Here is a 22,334-nt window from a genome sequence, read left to right as displayed (position 1 = left end):
CCCCTTTTTTCAACTTATGCCTTATTGCGAATACCAAGCCAAGCGAACCGAACGTCAGCTGCGATCTCACAGGGGACCTTCCACTTGGCGAAAAAAAGAGTTGCATTCATCCCCTACACAGGGTATTAATCATGTCCTTGAAATCGAAAAAAAACGGTTCAAATTCGTTTAATACTTGGGATTAAAATGTTTATCTTGTAGCGTGGAAAAATATCAACAACAAACAACTGAGCCTTTCCTTCCGAAAAAAACTAATCAAGTGCGACTACTTACTAGAATTCATTACTGGATTGATGTTTTCATAGCACCCCTTCAACCTAATAAACCATCAAAAGTGTGACCAAATTGATTTGGGTTCTAAGGGCGGTGAAATAATAATAATTGAGATATTGTTATTACGTATTCAGGGAAATAACCCCTTGATATGTCAAAATTATATAATTAAATAGAAATTGAAACTTATACGTCGATATTTTGACTTTGACTTTTTATCAAACCTCTTACGATCCCTTTACTTATCCATATATTTTTTAATAACAAAGAATGAGTTCTTTGACAATGAATTTTTGTTAACTCATATATTTTTTTGTTTTGTTACATATTTACATATTTGTATTTTAAAACAGTTTTAAATAATCTTAGTAATTTGCATTATTTAGAAATGATTTACTATATGTATTTATTTCTTTCTTTTTTATCGACATTTATTTGTATTCCTTCTTTAACCATATATTGACCCTTACTTATCGACATGAGAAAATAACTTCCAGAAAACATAGCTTTTATTACCCATTAATGTGTTTATTTAATTTTGCTTAGTAAATCGTGATATAACGGAAAGGTGTTAATTTAAATATTTATCCACATGTTCACTTGAAGGTTTTCAATTTGTATGCTCAATGGTGGCACATTCAGAACACATGTCTACAAGTTTTACAATGGGATTCAGTAAAACTCCCTGTTTTCCTTAGTGTGGAAACCGGGTGGTTTGGATCCAGCTGTAGGACCCCGATCCAGTCCCCCAAGGGTTGCACTCGGGGAACCCGGCGGTTTTCCCGCCCTCCCCAACTAATACAAAACAAAAAAACAAAAACCCAACAGCTGCAGATCAGGATCTGAGAAAAAACCACCCCTAACTAACATATTATGCACACGATCGTTGCACGCTCCCCTGATCAACTTGATCGATCAATTCCATTCCACCCTTGGCCACACGAACACTCCGACACACACAGATACACACACACACGTATACCAACGCATACTAACGCAAATGGGTCGCCGCCACTCAACTCCATTAAATTCAATTGACAAAAGGAAATGAACATGAGCATGCGAAAAACAAAAAATAAGTGCATGTGCCGTATACACACGAAAAACAGATTAATGGAGGAACAAATACAATGGGTAGGGGCGCATAAAATGGGAAAATTCAAGGTATATTTTTTTTTTTTTGCTTTTTTTTTTTTGAAGGGGGTTGGGATCGGTGTAGCGGGAGCCAAAACGCCGCACATCTGCTCTTCTGGGCTATAAAAACGCTCTCGACTTCTCGGTTTCCGAATGGGACGGATGGGTCTTCTATATGGTCTTCTGTGGGTTCTACAGCACAAATTGTGGCCATGTTGCCCCGTTGGCTTTGCATTTGCAATTTGCATTCGCATGTGAATTTTTTTCAGGGGGAAAGGAACTGCGCGAAATAAGCGGCGAAAAGCAGAAGGGAAAACCCAGCGAATATGATCCCAAGAACTGATCGATTTAAAGATACCTATATCAACGAATGTTACATTGTCTGGCTATCGAATAACTTGAAATTAAAGCCGACCAAATGTGGGAAAAAATCTAATACATCAACAATTACATAAATACTTACATATAAATATCACCTTCCTTTATAATCAGTATTTGCTTAATATAATCTACTTTACAACACTAAAGTTTTTCTAATTAATATAAGGAAAATACTTTAAAGTTTTTTATTTATTATGTTCATTATTAATTTGTATTATAATTTTAAAAAATAATAGGGAGGTGTATTATTAAAAGAAAGAAACGATTTACAAAGGAAGCTTACATATCTTTTAGTTCAATATGGTGAATAGATATAGAATATTTATTTATTATAAAAGATATAAAAGTTTACAAAACTAAGCTAACTTATGTGGTACAGCACTGGCAAGATACAGATTAACAGAGTTGAGTCTTAAGTAAATTTGAATGCCAAGACTTTTAGTTTTAACGTTTCTTAAAATAATAATATAACCTACGCAAAAGTAAATTTGTGGGCATCTTTAGACTCCGCGACTCCTTCAAGGTTAACACTCTTTTTGTGGCCCTGGGTGTAAAGTTTGCGTCCCACGCATTTTGTTCGCTTCCTTTTCCATTTTCTTCGTCGGCTGTGTTTGCCAGTGTATTTGTGTTTGCATGTAAATGAGTTTCGAGCACAATACGAAAATAAACATTTTTTGTTCTTGCACTTTTTGTTTTCCCCCGTGCAATTTCTGTGGCTAAAATTAAACGCGAAAAAAGGAATTTTTATGGAACAGCTGTGTTCTCCATTCCGACAAAGTGGAAGCCCAAGAAAAGAGAAGATGGAGGTGGGAAAACAAGGTAAAAACCCAAAAACTCAACTTTTCGAACATACTCATGCAGTCAGTCAGTGACTCATATCTGTGTCTTAACTTGGCTAATTCCACAAAACTTTTGGGGAAAACAAACTTAATTGGTTGCATTACCCTTTCTCGTCTTAAGATAAATTGTTGCATTGCCGAAAGTAAGAAACTTTAACTTAGAAATAATATAACTAACTTACTTTAATTAGCTTGAAAATTGCAGGTTAAAAAAGTATCTTTTGATGTGGTTTATAATGATGATCATACATTTATACGTTTATTGCTCTTCCATTTTGTAATTCCCGTTTCCTTCAATATAGAATTGAAAACAAAATTTAAAAGAGGTAATGGCTTGAAAATAAATAGGGTTAAATAAAATTTGGCTAAGGCTTGAATCTCTTTAGAGATCGCGGCAGATAAAAACTTTGACAGACTGAAGGTGCGGCAAAAATTTTCACTTTGCCTCAGCTTTGTTAATAGAGAAAAAATGTTGCCAAAAGGAAAAAAAATAAACAGAAAACCAAAGCCAAACAAGTTTTTTTGTTTTTCGATCTTTAGCCGAGCCCCAGCTTCTTGTTTCCATGATCTCAGCCAATATTTTCTCCGACTTGTTTGGAGTAGAAAATTCCATATCCGTAGGCAACAAATTTTTTTATTGTTTTGCTAATTATTATAATGTCATTTTAGTGTGTGAAAACTTGTACAATAAATAAAATGTTTCAAATAAGAAAAAAAAATTAACATAGTGTCTCCATTCTAAAAAACATTTTCCAGAAACAATCAAGTAAAGTTAACTAATATCAAAGGCTTAAGTATGATCGCACTTCTATGTGTTTGTATTAACATTTTACCTCATATATATTGGTTTTCTAAAGTGGTTTTTTTCCTTAATAATAAATCTGAAACATTTAACCTTACTTAAACCCTAAATGTTTGTTCTTTGCCTAACCAAACTGGCAAAACTTTTGGAAATTATTTTCAGCTGTTTATTTTTTATGTCGGCTAATTATTAAAAGCTTGGATTTCTTCGTGCCGTTAATAATGTGCAGAATTTAAAGATGCGCAATTATAGTTTCCAAATTATGACTGGCGTTGCTGCTGATGAGGCTGCGGTTTTTGATGAAACACAGTTATCGTAAGCACTTATTTTCGTACACGCTGAAAATCAAGTTTTTGCAATTGTTATGGCAACAAAGAAACAACAAAAAACAAAACAAAAGCCCCGAATAAAAGTTAATTACACATAAAAAAGATTTATACACACATAGAAAGTTGCATGCAAAACCTAAAAAAAAGGCAATGTTTAAAAATCATTTTGATGTTGAGCTTTTGACGATCCCGTGATGAGCAACGCAAACATATACATACAGTCTAATTACAGTAACTTAAACTTTTAGCAAAGGTTACTTTTTTTGAAATTTAAATTAAAATTTTCATGTTCTTTTGATGCTGGCTAAAAACAATAGAGCAGGAGGATCAGGAAAGTGTTCAATCAAAAAGACTTTTAAAAGTATCGCTTTTAGAATCATTTTTCTAATTGTTAGGATATTTATAGGACATGTTTTTATTTGTGTTTCCTATCATGTATAACAAACAGTACTAATTGGAAGTTCGATTTTAATAAAGTTCCAGTTAGGGGAGTTCGACTGTCGTCTGGACATGTGAGTGTGTGTTGGGTGTTTTTTTTTTTTGTACATTTATGGAGATGGGTGTGGGCGCTCCACCGATTCGCCCCGAGGGCGCATCAGCGAAAAAGTAATGCTTTGAAATGGAATACACGGACAGACAATAAAGTAAATTTCACGTTGTCATGTCGGCCCACAAGCAGCCACAAAAACAACAACAACTATAGGAACATCAAAATGGTGAAACCCTAAGCAGAAAAAAAGTTTATTTCGGTTCGTTACAATATGATGATGATGATGATCCCGAAGCCGAAACAATTTCCACCCCAAAACAGTGGGCATTTTCAGCGGGGTGGCGGCCGTAGGGTGGGAGGGAACATCGATTGAGGCAAATAGAGCTTCAGGGCCAAAGTGCAGGAAAACTACCCTAAAAATAATGTTAATTGAGAGGCGTACGCAATCCCGTTATTCCACATTCCAGACAGCAATAAAAAGTGAGCCCCAGATCGAAGGGATAATTGCGCGCACTCCCTCTCTCTCTCTCTCTCTTTCGCATTATTATGCTCCCTCCTCTCTCTAACTTTTCGGGGGAGTGAAATAGAGCACGAGATCCACACGAGCCAAAATCGTGCCAGAGAGGGAATACAAGCGATAGAGGGGGTGAAAATGAGAGTAGCAGAAAATTTAAAGAGAGAGTGCAAAAGAGAGTGCCCACGCAAAAGCGCCACGACGTATGCTTCTGTTTTTTTCCTCTCATTTCCACCTTTTGCTTCCTCACGTCTTTACTTTCCACTTGTGTTGCCAAGCGAGCTTTTCCTTTTAGAGGGGAAGCAAAAACAAAAATAGAGGGGTTAAGATGAAGGAGCATTAGCTCATAACCCATCGCTTATTGGACGCTAATTTGTAGTTGAAATTAAAATATACATTATTTGTGAGATAAAAAAAACTTTGTTAAAAACGAGGCGGAGTGGTAATTAACTTTTATGGCCTTCGTTGAAAATAATACATACTTGATTTAAATATGTATAAGAAAATGAAAATATATAATTTAGGATTTGTTTACATATTTACATATTTGCTTATATATTAATATTTACATTATTTTAATTATATTATAAAGCTTTATAAATATTATTTTGCTCATTTCTGGGTGAAGGAAAAACAGGTAGAAAAGAAACTTTCATCTTCATAAATCAACTTTAAAGCACAGCTAATTTGTTTCCGCAATTTAATTGAACTGACAATTAACTTTAGAGTTTATCTTTTGCCAACTCTTTAACTAAGTTTTTTCATTATGTCATAACCCAGTTTAAAAATAACAGATCCACAAAAAGGAAAATGGTGACACATTTATAGCAAATATACCTGAATATGACCTTGACTTCTTGATGTTAAGATCCAAACATTTTTATCAAGTTGTTACCTTGGGGCATATTTCTATTATATTTCTAAGAAACACAGTAGTTACAATAATAAACACAAATTAACATGAAATCGTTTTATTATAGAGCTCATATTCAAATTAGTTTTTTTTTCAGCAAACACTGCATTGAATAAATAATTAATTGAGATGTTCAATTTGTAGGAGTGTCTTCCTCTACAGAATTGTCTACATATTTGTTGAACATTATATGATAATTTCCGCCCGATCTGCATTAAGTTTCAAGTGCTTCAATTACTTAATAGTGTACCGATTGGGGATCATGGAAATAAGCAGCTACTTTAGTTGAGCTGAATGTCAACGCATTGTATGACATGACTAAGGGCGGAGCAGGTTGTAAAAAAAATCCAGCACCTGTCGCTAAGGTATGTACTTAAACCCACTTACATGCATACATACATACATACATACATATAGTATGCACATATGCACGTGGATAATTCTAGAGGCTAGCTCTCTACCTTTGAGTTAGTTTCCAGGTGTGCGGTTGTGTGTGGGCATCCATTGAAGGGCTTCGTTGCGAAAAAAACACGTCAACAAAAACTGCAACCAGAATTGAGATAACTAACGCCAGTACATACTAACAACTATGGTGACAATTATAGGCCTGGGGACAGCCCTTAAACAACCCCAAGTCTCAATAAACTTTTGCCTGATTACTACCTTTCGGTTGCCAATAATTGTTATTTTATTATTACCTTCGTGAAAACAAACAATTGTGGAAACAATCTTAAAGTTGATGATGTGACTTTGTTGTTTTCATATGAAGTTTTACATCTTTTGAATGAATTAAAAATCTATCTGCAAAAAAATTTAAAAAAGATTGGATTTCGTAAATTTTTTTTGAACTAGTTTTTTGCAAAATGTTAGCAAATAGTATTAAATAAAATATGTATAAGCACGTAAAAATTGTATAACAATTTATGTATATAATTATTATTAAATTTTTAATAGACTGGGCTCAAATGGATTGCATAAGATTTTTAGGATATTAACTATTAAAGCAATTAAAACATTATACTAAGTAAATTTTTTACATAGTTTTGGTACTATTGTTTTGCCGCGACTGTGCTTACATGAGAACTTTTTATCTACGCGTATGTGCATAAGTTAGTATGTAAAAAAAGTTCTAGGGCAGGTTATAGTTTTTACTCTTTTCTTGTTTTTGTATTTTTTTTTTTGCAAAAACCTCCAAAGTGAACATTAGATAATGAGCGGTGGAGGGGCCCGGAAAGAGATAGCAACACAGAGAGTAAGAGAGAAAAAGCAAGAGAGAGCTCGACTGATAAATCTAATGTTTGTCATGTGAAGCGAACCGCTTTTCAGGGCCTTGCAATTTTTATGCACTTATGACATGAAATTGCTTTGCACACACTCATAAAAGCTTTTCGACTCCCTCTCTCTCTCGCTTGGTTTAGTTTTTTTTTGAAGGGGTGTGGGGATTGGGGATTGGGGGCGGTGGCAAAAGGGGCGGCAAAGGGGTTAGTGCATGCGCACCATTCAAGAAATGGATTGCACTTGTCGCCCAGCACGCGCACTAATACACGTACACGAATTTTCTGCCCACAGACTTACATAAACTTTTCCATAGAAAAAAAAAATATATAAACCTTCCAATGACGTCAATCGCTCTGTAAATTGTGGCTTTTGTTAACTGGTTGCTGCTGTTGTTGTTGTTGTTGCCTTTCCATGCCAAAAACAGAAGTTTTTCGGCTTTTCGAGTGGGTTGTGTATGCTCATTGGCATTTTTTGGGGACCGAGTTTGTGGATCATCGACTGTGAAATCAGCTCTATTTATGTTCGCTCCATTGATCTTTCACGACTCGAGTTTTCTTTGTCTTATTATGTAAAATTTGGAGATAAAACTTCTACATTGCCCTTTTGGAATGTAATGAATTCGTTTTTCGAAAATAACAAAATATTTGTAATTGTCTACAGAAAAAGTATAGAATTTTAACTCCAATCAAAACCCTAAAATTGAACGAAACGTTTCTGTCGCAACTGTAAATATTTGTATGATAAATTGTTATTATAATTGCAATACTAATTTTTTTTAATATATGAAAAACTTTAGCTTGCAAAACTGTTTTGAAATATTACAAAATTAATTAATTACGAATCCGAACAAATTAATATTAAAACAATTTTTGCATTTATTATTTTTTTAATTTGGTACTTATTTGTTTTTATTAAAGTATCTTCAAATTTTTAAAAGAAATTTATCGGTGGATTCCAAATTTTAATCAAGTAAAGAAAAATTATTATTTCACAAGTAAAGATATGAAAACCAGTTTTCACGGTTCTGATTTCCGGCGTGTGGTTTAGAACTGCTGGCGCCATCTGTGGGCCGCACTTGGTGTTTTTCGAAAAAACAAACCAGAAGGGCAGAAAAGCTGACCTTAATATGCATTAATTGTTGCAGCAGAGCTATTCTAATGCGCTCGCTCTCATTTTCCCCACCTTGGCGCTCTCTCTCTCTCTTGCCCCCTCTTTCTCTCTGCCTTTCTTTTTTTACTCTCCCACCCATTTATTCCATTTTCCATTTACGTGCTTTATGCTTTTTTTGGAGCAGCGCTTCCATTTCCATTTCGATCCCAAAATCACCGAACGAAAAACGAAGCGAAAATCCGAACATAACCGAGCATCATTGTTGTTATTTTCTTTGTTGTTGTTGCTGTTGTTTTAGTTGGTGTGGGGGATCTTTTGTTTTGTTTGTTTGTCCGTCTCTAATTGTGGAGGCATGTGCGTGTGTGTGTTTTAGAGATGGCAATGGAAGTCAAATGGAATTGGGGGGAATGTTAAATCAATACTGATTAACTTAGGTTAGTATTGTTAGAGAGCTCCCACCTTAACGGAAACAATTTTCTTTTGTATTTTCAGGTTAACTGAGATACCAAAGGGCAGAGTAAGTTATTTGTGTTATTTAAATTATTTTTTATGTAGATAGGAGGGTTTGAAGTAAACTTGAAATGGGTTTCCTTAATAATTTCTTGTAAGTTACCAGGATGATATTGGTACCAAAAGAACTGTTTTTAAAAGGTTATTTAAGGAATATTAAAAAGATGTCCTGCCAAGTTTAATAAACAGTTTTTATGATAATAAAGAGTACTTTGAAACTACTTAAAGCTTGATAATAACTTTTCTGATTCTTAGATTAACCTAGATAATACATGTGTAACTCCAATATTTATTAGCATAGTTATATTTGTAGTGGACACTGCAATTGTTTAAGTGACTTAACCTCGTGACACGATAAAGTTCCACCCGCCACTCAATCCGCAGTGCATGTACCTAAATAAATACTTGTGCATGTGCGGTGTGTGTAAAATGCGGCTGACGTGTGGGGTTATTCAAATGGAGTAGGGTGCGTTTGTGGGTTTTCCAGGGGGCGGGTTTTCAAGGGGGAGGCGGGGGTGACGCCTATGTGCGCCTATAATTATATGGTATATACATATGTACACATGTGCATAGCATAGGAGGGAGATATTCACATGTTTGTGTGTTTTTAGGTAGGTAAATAAATAGGTGCACACATCAATTGCTGGAACGACCTCGCTGGGTTCCCCACTTCCAACCCCCCTTTTGTACCCCACAGTCGATCGATTTTTCCGCGCTGGAAAGTTGGAAAACGAGAGCAATTAATTTCCGACTCGATCATGCCACAATTATGTTTGTTTTTTTTTTCTGTTGTATTGTTTTTTTGTACTATTCTACTGCTTTGGAGCTAGAACATGCAATTATTTTAATGTATTCGGCCTTGGGACTCATGAATGTCAATTGGCACGTAAGTTCTCCATTAGCTATTAGCTTTTACCCGAGGCTCCACGCATCCAAATGCAAATGTTCATATGTATGTATGTATCTATGTACGTATGTATGTATTGGTTTATAATTTTACGCTGCAAATCAGTCGTTTTGTATGCTAGCTTCGTTGGGTTTTTGGCTTGATTTTTTATGGGGCTAGGCGGACTCCCACCCACTCGTACATATTTATACAAATTAAGGCAGCGGAGAAAGTGCAACTCATTTGAATGGTTTCGCCTTCATTATGCAAATGCGTGCGTTGTCGGTGGCGAATATTTATTTGCTCATTATAAATACATAAAGTTTTTGGCATTTTCGCAGTCATGACTTGCAAGCACACGAGCATTAAACGGGTTTCTAAAATGTAATGTAATGATCGAGTTTCAACGGGCTAACATATTTGATTTCCAAATAGAAGACCGCCAAAGTATCGATAGGCAATACGAGCGGAACGATAGTTTTGTAGCAACAAGCTTTTGTCTGGACAGCAATATAATTAGGTGGCTACTCTGAAAAATATTTTAAAAATGTTTTAAATAAAATTTGTAGTTATTTGTAATTTACTCTTCTCTGTCAATTTTCACCCTTCGAAGATTTCTCAAACGTAAAAATGTTTCTTTAAAATTATTAACACATTACCATACATAATTTTTAACGCTGATAAGTTGCAAATATGTTTTCAACTTACTTTTTTGGGATAAAAAATCGTAACACAGTTTTTAATGTAATTCAACAAGCACCAATATATTTTTTATATAAATTCAATTATTAAAATGTATATCATTTACATCCACATTTTTTAAATGTTTGGTTTTTTCCCGCCCATTTCAAATTTATAATGAAAAAAATCGATAGGCCAAATGACGGCAGTGTAAGCGGGACAACTAGATTGTACAGGTGGCGAAGCAAAGAACAACCGATAACGGGATGCCACTTAGTCGAAAACTAATGATAAATTAAGAAAATTACAGCGATTTTTCGTCTAAGGAAAATAAAATGAAAGATAAAATAAGTATTTAACTAAATAATGAAGCAATTTAAATTAATGGATTTGCAATCAAAGACTTTAAGCACCTTTTGCTACTTTTCAGCGCCTGGCAACCATCTGGCAGCGCCACACGAAAATGGCGAACACGAGCACTCCGATGAACGACGAGCTGAAAAAATAATTATTATTTTAAATTCCGTTTTGCCAGCGAAATTCGGTGCGTGCGCGAAAAAGAGTGCGGAAAAGCGCGGTTGGTAAATTTAATCAGCGTATTATGAAGCGGTCAAAGTGCGGCCCCAATCAGAATGGAAATGGTTAACACAATAAAATGAAGCAGCGACAGCGTGCCAACCAAGAAAATCAAATAGAATAAAATTAAAGTTTTTGCTATGCGAATTATGAAAAACCAATCGCAATGCTTGTGTGTGTGTACGTGCGGTGCGTGCGCGCGTGTGTGTGTGCACGAGCGTAGAAGCAGAAGGCGCAGCGAAAAATAAAAATAAAAGCGAACAAATTTAATAAAAAGAAAAAGGTGAATAAACGAAAAAGAGCAAAAAAAAAAAACATAAGAAAAAAGGCAGTAGCACCAAAAACAACACAAAACTGGCGGTAAATACGCATGCAGTACAAAAAAAGCAACAAATACGCAACGTAACGGGGACTCTTTGACGTATTTCCTCTATTATTATGCAAAAAGGCAGGCGGCAAATTGCAGCAGCAGCGAAAATCAAATATAAATAGCGAAAAGGTAAAGGCAGCCCCACAAAAACTAAACTAAAAATAAGAGGCGAACATATTTGTTGTTTGCGAAGTGTATAAAAAGGAGGGGGGGAGGGAAAAATAAAAATACTGCAAACCTTTCAATTGGTTTCAATTGGCAAATGCAATTGTTCAGCATTACATTTGCATTACATCGCTCTCCCTCTTTCTCTCCTCTCTTTACTCAGCTTTACCTTTCCCGCTCTCCTCGCCCTTTTGCTTTGCAAAGTTTTGCGACGAACAAGAACAATAATAATCAAAACAAAAATGTTTAAAATCCATTTTCTTTTGCCTCTCCTTCACCCACTCACTCATTTCGAAGCGCGCTGTCATTTGTCTTGCGCCTTTGCCTCCCCCCTTTTTATTCTCCTTCTTCTTCGTTGCGCCCCTTCTCTCCCTTACCAAACAGCTGTCTCGCTCGCTCGCTTGCACACCATCCAAAAGCAAAGAGGAGACGCAACGAAAACGAAGTTGCCTTTGCCTGGAAAAACACAGTGTAACGAAATGGGTTTATCAGTTGATAAATTCGGCACAGTGGAATTAAGAACAGACAACAACGTTAAGGATAACGTATTAACGTAATTAAATCGTACAATAATTATAATTGACAACATGTATATTAAAAAGTTTTATTTGCTAATCATAAAGTACCTATAAGAACGGCTCAATGACCGATTTATACATAAGCCTCCAAAGGGTATTACAACATGAAGTGCAGGAATGTATGTACATATGTACATATGTATTTAAGGCCAGAGAAAAGTTAAAAAGTCCGTCCACAAACAAAACTACGAACACTCTTTATCCATTTGCCAAATAAACATACAAAAGGACAGATAGAAGGGAGAAAACAAGAAGAGGCTCCAAAAGGCGGCAAATCTCCTACATGTGGGTGCGAGAGTGAGAAAGCAACTATGGGGGGAACAATAGCAGAAAAAAACGTGGATTGGTCTAGTGAAAAAAAGAAAAATGAATAGTAACAACGGGAAAAAACAGGCCGCATAATGTGCGATTAATGATAAGACTCTCTGGGAGAAGCAAAAAAGAGAGGGAAAGAGCGAGAAAGAGACACTGATTTTTGAGTGGGTGGCAACACCTATTATTCCCCTTCTTCACACCTTTTTCTTTCCACCGTTTTTTGTTTTGATTGCGAATCTTCTTCAAAAATGAAATGCAATACGGTGAAGCTTCTTGTTGGAATACAATTGTTTTGAAACAATTAATATACAGGAAATTTCAGATAAATAATAAACTTAGTTTTTATATATGTATTTTAACTTTTTTTTTTTACGAAATTGTAATATGTAATTTATTTAGTCAATACCTTTTTATAATTTTTTTTTTTTCAAAGAAAATTGCGCTTCAAAGGGAAATAACAATTTTTATTTAAACTCTTGATAATAAGTTCGATAAAATTTCATAAGTTTTTTTTTTACAAACGTAGGAAGTTCCACTGTTGTTTTGACTTTGTAATAAAAATCCCTTGAAGTTTTTCGTTTTTACTGGATTTCTCTGTTTGGAATAAAATTGTGGTTGCATTTTATAACCATGGCATTGGAAGTTGCAAGCAAAAGTTGGTTTTCTTCTCCGCGCCTTCTCCCCATTGTCCCATTGCTTCCCATTCTATTTGCACGGCAAGTTGCCTCTTCAAGCATCCTTTCAGCATTCCTATTATGCTTTTTTATTCCTTTTTTTTGACAATGCTCCAACTAGCAAAAACAACTTGCAGGCACCAATACGTGCCATTGAAAACGAGAAAGGAAGTTTTTTTTAACGGAATGCCAGAGTTAAAATACCCTTTTTTTTAACAACTTGTCATGAAACAATTTTGGGGCTAAGTGTCTATTTTTTATTGAACTAACAATGCCCTTTTGGGCATTTGAAAAAAATGAAATCCCTTAAATAATATACTTACACAACACTGCTGTAACGGATTGAACTTCAGTACCTTTTGAACCTTATTTGTTTTTTTTTAAACAACAAGTAGTTTAAGCCATTCTCTTTAAACTTGTATTAATGCCAAACTAACTACCTAAAACCAGGATTAAATTTAAACCGCAGTGAATGCTAATTACAACCTTTTGCTTAAAGAATAAATACCCTTTGGAAGGGCATACGAAAAAGAAGTTTCACTGAAAACTGGTTTCGGTTTCGGTTTTCTTCCTTTGGGCCTGGCCCAGCATTTTACATGAAAATGTGCAAAACAAAACTATTCGAGCAGTGCTAAAACCACGCGACATGACCACCACTAAATAAAGTAAAAATAGTTGCTGCTCGTTGGCCTGTCGAGTTAAAGCTTTGAGTAAAAATAAGCTAGTTGGGAAATATGGTAAACAAAATACGTTTAGATAGGAGGCTCAAATGTGTACGTTTCAATGTAAATCCAAACACAAAACCAAATTTACGACCATTCGTCAAAGCACGCTTATCAGTAAAACGTTTAAACGCGAATTCAACGATAAATACTTGTTTTAGCTGTTTGGAATTATTGGCAAAAATAAGAGAAATGAAAAATGTGAGGATCGAAATTCCGTTAGTTGCAGATAAGGAATATAATGTTTGTCAAACATTTTGATAGTTTAAAATTGGTAATTAATTGATAAAAAATTTTAAATTATACTATAATATAACAAGTTAATCGCAGAGTTCAAACTTTAACAGAAAAAACAATTCAGAATGTTTTTAAAATCTTTTTAATTTTATTTTTTTTTTTTTTTTTTTTTTTATTGTTTTGTTTTATTTTTTTATTTTTTTTTTTTTTTTTTTTTTTTGTTAAAAATGAATATATTGGCAAGGCACCAAATCCTTATACAGTTTCACATGTTTATTTAATAGAAACGTTTCTAAAGGAGCTGTTGAAATCCTCCCGTTGAAAATGTTCTTCAGCAGGACATCAGTTATTCGACCAGGATTTGCCACTATTATATATTCTCCTACCTGTCTTCGAAATAGTTTCTACACCCCTTCCTTCACCCCTTACCTCCCGGCATACTTCACTCCTTACTGCTCCACTCCCTGCAAACTCGTTGCAAAGCTCTCAAACACAATGGGCCGACTGACTGCGACTCCTTTTATTTTTATTGCATCTTCAACATGTGGTTGGTGGCGAATCAGTTGCATCGGGAACGGCGATTCGCCAGGAACATAAATCGGAGGATGCAGCCAGTCAGCCAACCCACTATTCACTTAGTATTGATTGATTTCCCAGGCCAGCACTAAATAAACCTCGATTTAACCAAAGCTTTTCCCTTCTCGCTTTTCCAGCCAGGATATACACAACGTGTTGAACACGCGCAAACAAAACAAATCAAACAAAAGCCAGCGAAAAGAATTCAACGAGTGGGCTTCAAATAGAAAAAAAGAATCCTTTAAAATGGCAGCGGTACGAGGACATCAGTATTTCAGTCTCCGCTGGAACAACTATCAGAACACGATGACATCAGTGTTTCAACAGCTGCGCGAGGATCTGTCCTTTGTCGATGTCACATTGTCCTGCGAACATGGATCCCTCAAGGCGCACAAGGTTAGTACTCACAATTATTCAATAAAACATATCAATCTAAATAATTCCCTTTATTTTTCAGGTTGTTTTGTCCGCCTGCTCGACGTATTTCCAAAAACTACTGCTCGAGAACCCGTGCAAACATCCCACGATCATCCTGCCCGCCGACATTATCTTCACCGACCTCAAAACCATCATCGATTTTGTTTATCGCGGTGAAATTGACGTCACCGAATCGGAATTACAGGTGAGTCCATATCAGGTTATTGGTTAGCAATAGATTTCGATTTAGTTTCAGATCAATTATAGTTTAGTTAATAACATAGATGAAAGACAATTATTTATTATTATTGGATACAAAATAAAAGTAAATTAAAGATAATTTAATCCATCTAATACAATAAAAAATCATATAGTACCTAAGTTAACAAATTCCAAACTGATTTATTAAAATTCTTTATTAATTAGTCCGTAAATTGTTGGCATTTAAAGAATTCTAAATTTAAACAATCTTCACAATGGAATAGTATAAATTGTGATTGTGCATTATGGATAAGATAACTTTGCAGAAGACTATTTTTGGGATCTTTCCCCCTTATCTTATAACTCATAAATTTTTTTTTTTTATGGGTTGAACAAAACACAATAAAACCAAGAACAAACATATATAAGTGTGAAATCAAAGGTTTATTACCTTATCAACACTTATCTTAACTACTGAAAGATGTAAACCAACAAAAAGTGTCTAGTATTTAAAAATAAGTGATTTATTTGTTATAATATTTTTTGGTGCAATCTAGAAATCTTTTTGGTAAATCAGAGTCTCTTAGCATTCAATTCGAATGTCCATCGGTTATGAAATGGACTGCACCCACAATTACCACCTCCTCTAATCGGTTTGTCAACAAACAAACATCGAGCTAGCCAAACCACAAAAGTGGTTCTTTTTTTTAAATTGAACGCACAAATATAGAGGCGGAGCGGTACGAGTACAATTACTGTCAGGGTCGTTGTTATCTGAGCACAGCCACCCCTCCCCCTCCCCCTTCTCCCTCTGATAGCCCCCCTTTCACCAAGCTCACCCTTTTCTCCCGTATTTAGATAAATGCCACCCACCGAAACCATCCCACTACACTTTGATAAATCTTTCTAAACTTTATAAATGAAATCAAAAATATTTTGAATAAATCTTTGGATTTGTTTTATCACATAAAATAGTTTTGTATAATTTATACAAAATATTACAAACATATTTCGTTCCTTATCAATATTAAATTGTTTTAAAGAACATTTGTTACGAAACTTTTATTTATATTTGAAATTGTTTTTACCTTTATGAATTTTAAATCTATTGATCATATCTTGATAAAGAGTTTAAGTTAAAAGAAAAAATAAAGAACTAAATGCATACATTTTAAACGCTTTTTAAACGATCAAGATTTCAAGAATTTTTTAATATTTCATCCAAGAAAAAATGATTTAATTCGTTTTTAAAATGTTTATAGTATTCAATTTGAAATAAGTAATCTTTTCTTCCGGTGAAGCAACTTGCCTCGCTTTGTTGCTTTTTTGCATTTGACGACAACGCCCCATTGTAATTGTCATTTGTGTGCTTCATTAATTCTGGTTGTAGGTGATTGCTTGGGGGCATATATATACCCTATAATATATATAGACAAGTACGAGAGTATAGTGTGTATACCTCCAAACATTTGTCGGGGAAATGTGGCTGCTTTTACTATCGATATTGGAATGCCCTCAGGTTTTATTTTTGTTGCCGCAACTGGTAATTGATATTGATTTGCATGGTCGGTGCACTGAGGCTTTGCCAATTTATCGATTTCCAGTCATAATAAGCTATATAGCTGACCAATGACAGGTCAAAGGGTTTAACCTTAGGGGCTGTGGGAAAATTAAATTAGGCTAATCAATAATGAAACTAATTGGATTGGCGGGCGAATCCATTTGATGTCCTTACAAATTATTTATTTATGTAAAAGCCAATTAGTATTGATTGGCCGCCTTGGGAATCAGGTGTTTAATAAAATAATAATAGATTTGGAAGGAAAACTTAAAATATTTTTTAATTTTCATCAAAAAAACATACATATAAGGTTTTAAAGTAAATATTGTTTGCTTTAGGGTTTTATGTTAAAACCATTTTCTGCTGCGAAATTATTGGGATATTGCGTTTAACTTTGCAAAAAGTTTTAAAAATAACACAGGTTTAAAATTTAGTGTTGTATTTAATTTGTAAGATTTTAAGTTTTTTAAAGTTATATAAGGATATTGGCAATTAAAAGAATTTCGGAAATAACTATGACCTTAACTTCCACAGCGGAAATCCGTTTCACTGTTAAGCGTTAACATTAACTTATTTAAACAGCAACCACTTAAGCGGGGACAACAACCGCATTACAGTGGTGGCCAATGTGACGCGAGTTTCGCTTGAGTAAATAAGCCGAGCGCTCAACTTGGTTCGCACTCAAGTCGCCGTGGCTGAGGAATAAAAAAAATACTCAAGTTGGAGGGGGCAGCGAAAGAAAAAAAAAACTCAAACGACGGTCCATTTCCACCCGCTCTCTCCCACTCACACACACACACACACACATAGCCCTCCTTCCGCCGTTCCTTCTTCTTGCGGCGACTGGCAGACGTCGACTTCCCATTCATGCTCTCTCTTCCCCTCCCCTTGCCCCCTCTCACTTTTTTTTTTTTTTGTCACAGACGTGCGCTCCATTTTTATATTTTCGCTGCAAAAGTTTTGCCGGCCATCTGTCCGTCCACCCACCGCCCATCCACCCGACCCCCTTTCATCTCTTCAACCTCCACAAGTTGCTGAATTTTTTTGCGCCTCTATTTTCTTTTACTTTTTTTTTGGCGACTTTTACAACTACAACTACAGCTTGTATCTCTTTCGTTTGTCGCCGTTGTTTCTGCACATGTTCTTGGAGTTTCCTCCTTCTCCTTCACTTTATGTATTCCGCTTTTTTTTGCCCATTTTTATTTTCGCCGTTTCTTGTTGTTATTGTATTTGCCCTTGTACTTTTGTATGTTTCAACCGCAACTTCTGTTTGTGTGAGTGTGTATGGGTGTGCTGGAGCTTTCGTCTTGGTGCGTATTTTTTTCTGTTTGTGTGTGTGTGTTTGGGGATATTTTTTTGTTTTACTCTCGAGTTCCTCTGACTACGTTTGTGTGTGTGGTGCCCCCTTTTTTTGGCGCGTCCATTTCGCCTTGAAAAATGTTGTTGTACGGACTTCAGATTGGCATTGCTAAGGGAAAATCGCAGTGGAATTGGAGGAAAGCCGAAACTTTTGGTACTTTTCGGACGATGTGCAGTGGAGTGTTTCCGAACGAAAAAAATGTTGTTTTCACAAACTTAGTCATTGTTGTTGCGACTGCCAAAGAATATGAGTTCTTGTGCAAACTTTTTAACTACCCAAATGAATTACAAAGTCGGCTTAATTAGTTGAAATATAACTAGCCTCAAAATCAGCACAATTTAATTTTTAAAATTGTAAAAATGTTTTTGTTTCTAAGAAATCAATGTTTAGCGTTTTAGACAATGTCTTTTGAATGTTTAGTTCGTTACTTATAAAAGAATTTTGTACCTTGAAGCTGGAAAAATTAAAATGGTCTTTAGTAAACCAATGTCACAAAAATTATTTTTCTTTAAAATAACCTTGGAAATATTTTCGTTTTCCTAAATTAGTCCTAGTCTCACCCCAAAAGTAATGTAATGTCTAGTTAATGTTAATGGCTTTTGTAATTGCCTTGCTGCATACAGAGCGTTTAAAACAATTAGAGAACTCCGTTGATCTGAACATGGTTCACCCAAAAAAAGGCACCAAGAAACGGTTTCTTGCGCAGGCTATCTCGCTCGCACACACGCTGGCTGACCCCAGCGTTGCCACACTTCTTTCTTGGTTTTTATTTTCTTCTCTTCTTTTTGGGGTTAAGCTCAGATTCGATTTTCGCTAAGCGTTAATTAATGCTGGCGCTGCTTTAATGCTTTTAGCAAACGTAGTCAGCCAGCGAACAAACACACACAAACAGAGGTACACATGCACAGATGATTTAGTGTTGCCAGTTGCCTTAGCTCCCTTAACCCCTTAGTGCCTCCACTTTTAAATGCATGTGTCTGCCACGCCATGTGCTTTGGTTATATTTATTGCTATGTATTTTTTGTTTTGTTTTTTTCTGCATTTTTTTTATTTTTTTGCATGCCAACACTTGAGGGTCTTCCCAATGCGTCGTGCCTTTCCGTTCCACCCACTCGCTGCCTCCCCAACTTTTGGCCTCATTGCATGTGTGCTACACAGAAAAAAATAAGATGAAACATTAGCATACCAATATGTTTCCACATACATATGTATGTATGTATGTACTTAATAGTAAAACTACACGTTAGGCTAAAGCTGACCTTTTAGACCACTGGCAAATGCAATTCATTTTTGATTAATGTATTAATTGATGATTACCTAATTTTTCCTATGTATATTTAAATAGTTTAAAATTAAAACAATACAAAACAAGAGTTGGACGTTTAAAATTAGTGCTCTTAAGATTAAATCCCTTTATTTTTTTCTGCGTACCTCTCTTCCTTTCTCCCTTGCTCCTTCACCTTTATCTTTAGCCAACTATGTGAGCAACTGAAACGGACACAAATACACGGGCAACTACAAGACAGAGACGGGGAATAAGGTGGACATCAGTTAATGGGGTGGCCCAACACCCGCACCCGCACCCGGACTCACTTCTGTGCTTTCTCTTTCCCTCTCCCTCTGTCTGAACCACTTGGCTTGCATTTTTTCCGATTTTTTCTTTCGTTCTTTCTTGCAAACAGAATTACCTTTTTTTGCTGAGTGAAAGAGCGAGAGCGCGCTTGCAACTTTGAACTTTTCGAAGGAAACGGACCAAAAGAAAAAAATCGAAATTGAGTGAAGCGCAAAGAAAAAATTTTTCGCCCGCCTTTATGTGTGTGTGTGGTTGTGAGAGTGCCCCCAACAATGGCCGCTGCTCATACACACAGCCAAACATACAGAGACATCCCCATACACTTTCATTCTCAGTCCAAGTCGTAGCCTTAAACCCCCCAAAGCCCCAGGACCCCTCTATGGCCCACCCCCTTTTGTGGACGACGCTGCGTCTGTCCAGTTCCATCAGGATTTTTTTCTCTGTTCAACTTTTCGTCCTGCTTCTTGTCTTTGACGCTCTTCTTACTCGCACTGCCCGCCGCTTTTGGCGCTCCTTGTTGTTATTGTTGTTATTGCTGCTTCGGCCAGAGAGCGCAATTTTTTCTGCGGCTCACGAAACGTGCATTGTTTTTGCCGCACAGTGGGATGAGTTGCTAGGTTTGCTAACTATATATCGAAGTGATTAAAATTATTAAGCTTTTTTTAAAATGTTTAAATATTGGATTTGTATATATTTACAAATTTTTTAACAATTTAAGTTAAACGAGTAAGTTTTTTTTAACCTCTTAAAAAGTTCTTAAGGTTCTTTATTTCATTAAATGAAATAAGTTTATTATAAGTCCTGTAACCTTTATTTGATTTGAATTTTTATGCGTAACTCTAAACCTCTTAGAAAATCTTAAAAGCTAAAGGGGAAGAAGAAGTGAAAATCAATTTCCCAACTTTCCGTTAGCTTTGGTTAACCCTGGTCCAGAAACAGCTTCCAATTAGGACGGCATTGGAGCAGTTCGAATTTCCAATTCATCCGCGCGATGTCCACACCCATTTTTACATCCATGTTGCTTGTTCTCGCTTATGGCCATTTTCAAATACAGCAACAACAAACCATGCTGTCCTTCCATCAATTGCTGCACTATTCTATTTTTTTTTATTCGTTGCTCATCTGTTCCCATTGTTTTTGCAACTGGCATGGTGTTCTTGGGAAAAATGGGGAGAAATTGGGAGAGATGTCTACGCGACACCCAAACACAAATCATGGGGTCCTGAGAATGGGAATTCATCTCCAGTTAATGGGCGTCGCGAGTCGGAAGTCTGAGTTTGAGTCGCTTTCTGTGTTGGCGATTTTTTTTTGGGGTGGGGTTTTCTGTAGATGGTCAGTGTGCTGGTCATTTTCTAAGGGTGCTATGTACTGTGGGTTTCTATGTATAATTTTCACTCACAAGTTCTTTTTTCTTACTTTCTCTTCCTACTTCCCCTAACAAGTTTGTTAAGAAACGTGTTCCCCTCATCAATAATGCAAACTGTTTTAACGTTTTTCAGAATTTGTTAAGATTTGGATAGGTGCTCTTTGTATACTATTTAATGATCTACTTTAAAACTTTTTAATTATTTATTTTAGATGCTTAAGACAAGTTTAAACAAAAATGTCGTCTCTCAAAGTAAACGATTTACAAAAGATGCTTTTTTTTTTTGGTGCGTTACCATGTAGTAATTTTGCCCACTGTGCGCGTGATGTGCCGCAATTTTTTCCTCGGCTTTCTTGCCCGCAGTTTTTTTCTACGGTTGTTGTTGTTGTCAGTTGGCGCTCAGGCTCAAAGTTTCTTCTCATTTTTTCCAGCCTGCTTGAGCACTTTTCTGAGCTGGTGTGTGTGAGCTTGCTTATGTTTTATTTTTTCGTCTTCTCTTTATGTTTTTTTTTTTATGTGCAGAGCAGAGAGAGCTCTGCCGCCGCCGCTGCCGCGTTGCCTTTGCATTTTTTTCCGATTGCGACCGATTTTTTTTCGCCACCGCTATGTATGCTATAAGTGTGTGTGTGAGTGGGTGGGTCGGGTGTGTGTGTGAGTGCTTTTGCTCCTTTGCTTTTGCTTTTGCTAATCGCTGGCGTTGTCGTCGTCTTTTGGCATCATTCTTTTTATTTGTAATTCGGTTCATCATCATCGTTCATCGTTCTGTCGCACATGTATGTAATGCAGAGTAAGCGGGACAGAGAGATCTGAGTGAGATTTCTTGTGTTGTTGTTGTTGCTGCCTGCTGCTGATTTTTTTTTTATATATTCCTCCTCCTTCTACTTTTCTTCTTCTTTCTTCTCTGCAGCGGTGGCAGCGGCGACGACGGTCAATTCTGCCAAGCGCTGCGTCGCCAGCCATCAGACAACATTTGTATTTGTAGTCGGTGGGTCTCGCGCTTTCGATCTCTCGGACAGTCGGAATTAAAACGGTCTCAAAAATAACGTGATAACAACAAGAAACAAGCTAAAAATATTTCCTAAAATATTGAACAAAAACGTGCCAGAAACCATTTTAAAAACGCCAAGAAACCCCTGAAAAGCAGTGCTAAAAATTAATTCAAAAACTAAAAACTCACATGTGCTGAAAATAAAACTCGGTCTTCTCTCCCACCTGATCCCGTTAAATTCTCGGTTGTCGCGCGCGCTCTCTTCTTCAACCGCTCTCGCACTTTTCCACTCTCTCTCAAAACTGCCGGCTGCAGACGCATAAAAAATTCAAGAAAGAAAAACGAAAAAGCTTTACGTTTTGCATTACGTAGTAAAAGGCATTCCCTCACACAAACATATGTACAATACATGTGCAAATCTTTTGCATTTATGATTATATATTTTTATACAATATATTTATTGTGCATTCGCCTTTGGTCGCGTTGTTCGCGTGTGCTGGCTCTCGCGCTCTATT

At 36.0% G+C, this 22,334-nt stretch overlaps 1 protein-coding gene across 1 annotated transcript in view; it reads left to right on the top strand.

Annotated features, from left to right (window-relative positions):
- Positions 1 to 10,577: 10,577 nt before the first annotated feature.
- Positions 10,578 to 22,334, top strand: part of LOC108096640 (broad-complex core protein isoforms 1/2/3/4/5) — a 51,633-nt gene continuing 39,876 nt past the window's right edge. The window contains 3 exon segments of the mRNA XM_043208290.1: positions 10,578 to 11,215; positions 14,491 to 14,749; positions 14,811 to 14,975. Of these exon segments, the coding sequence (XP_043064225.1) occupies positions 14,600 to 14,749; positions 14,811 to 14,975 (315 nt within the window). The 5' untranslated portion in view covers positions 10,578 to 11,215; positions 14,491 to 14,599.

This window comes from Drosophila ficusphila, unplaced genomic scaffold (genome assembly GCF_018152265.1).
Source record: "Drosophila ficusphila isolate 14025-0441.05 unplaced genomic scaffold, ASM1815226v1 contig_414, whole genome shotgun sequence".
Lineage (NCBI taxonomy): Eukaryota > Metazoa > Arthropoda > Insecta > Diptera > Drosophilidae > Drosophila > Drosophila ficusphila.
This window is presented reverse-complemented; position numbering and strand designations above follow the sequence as displayed.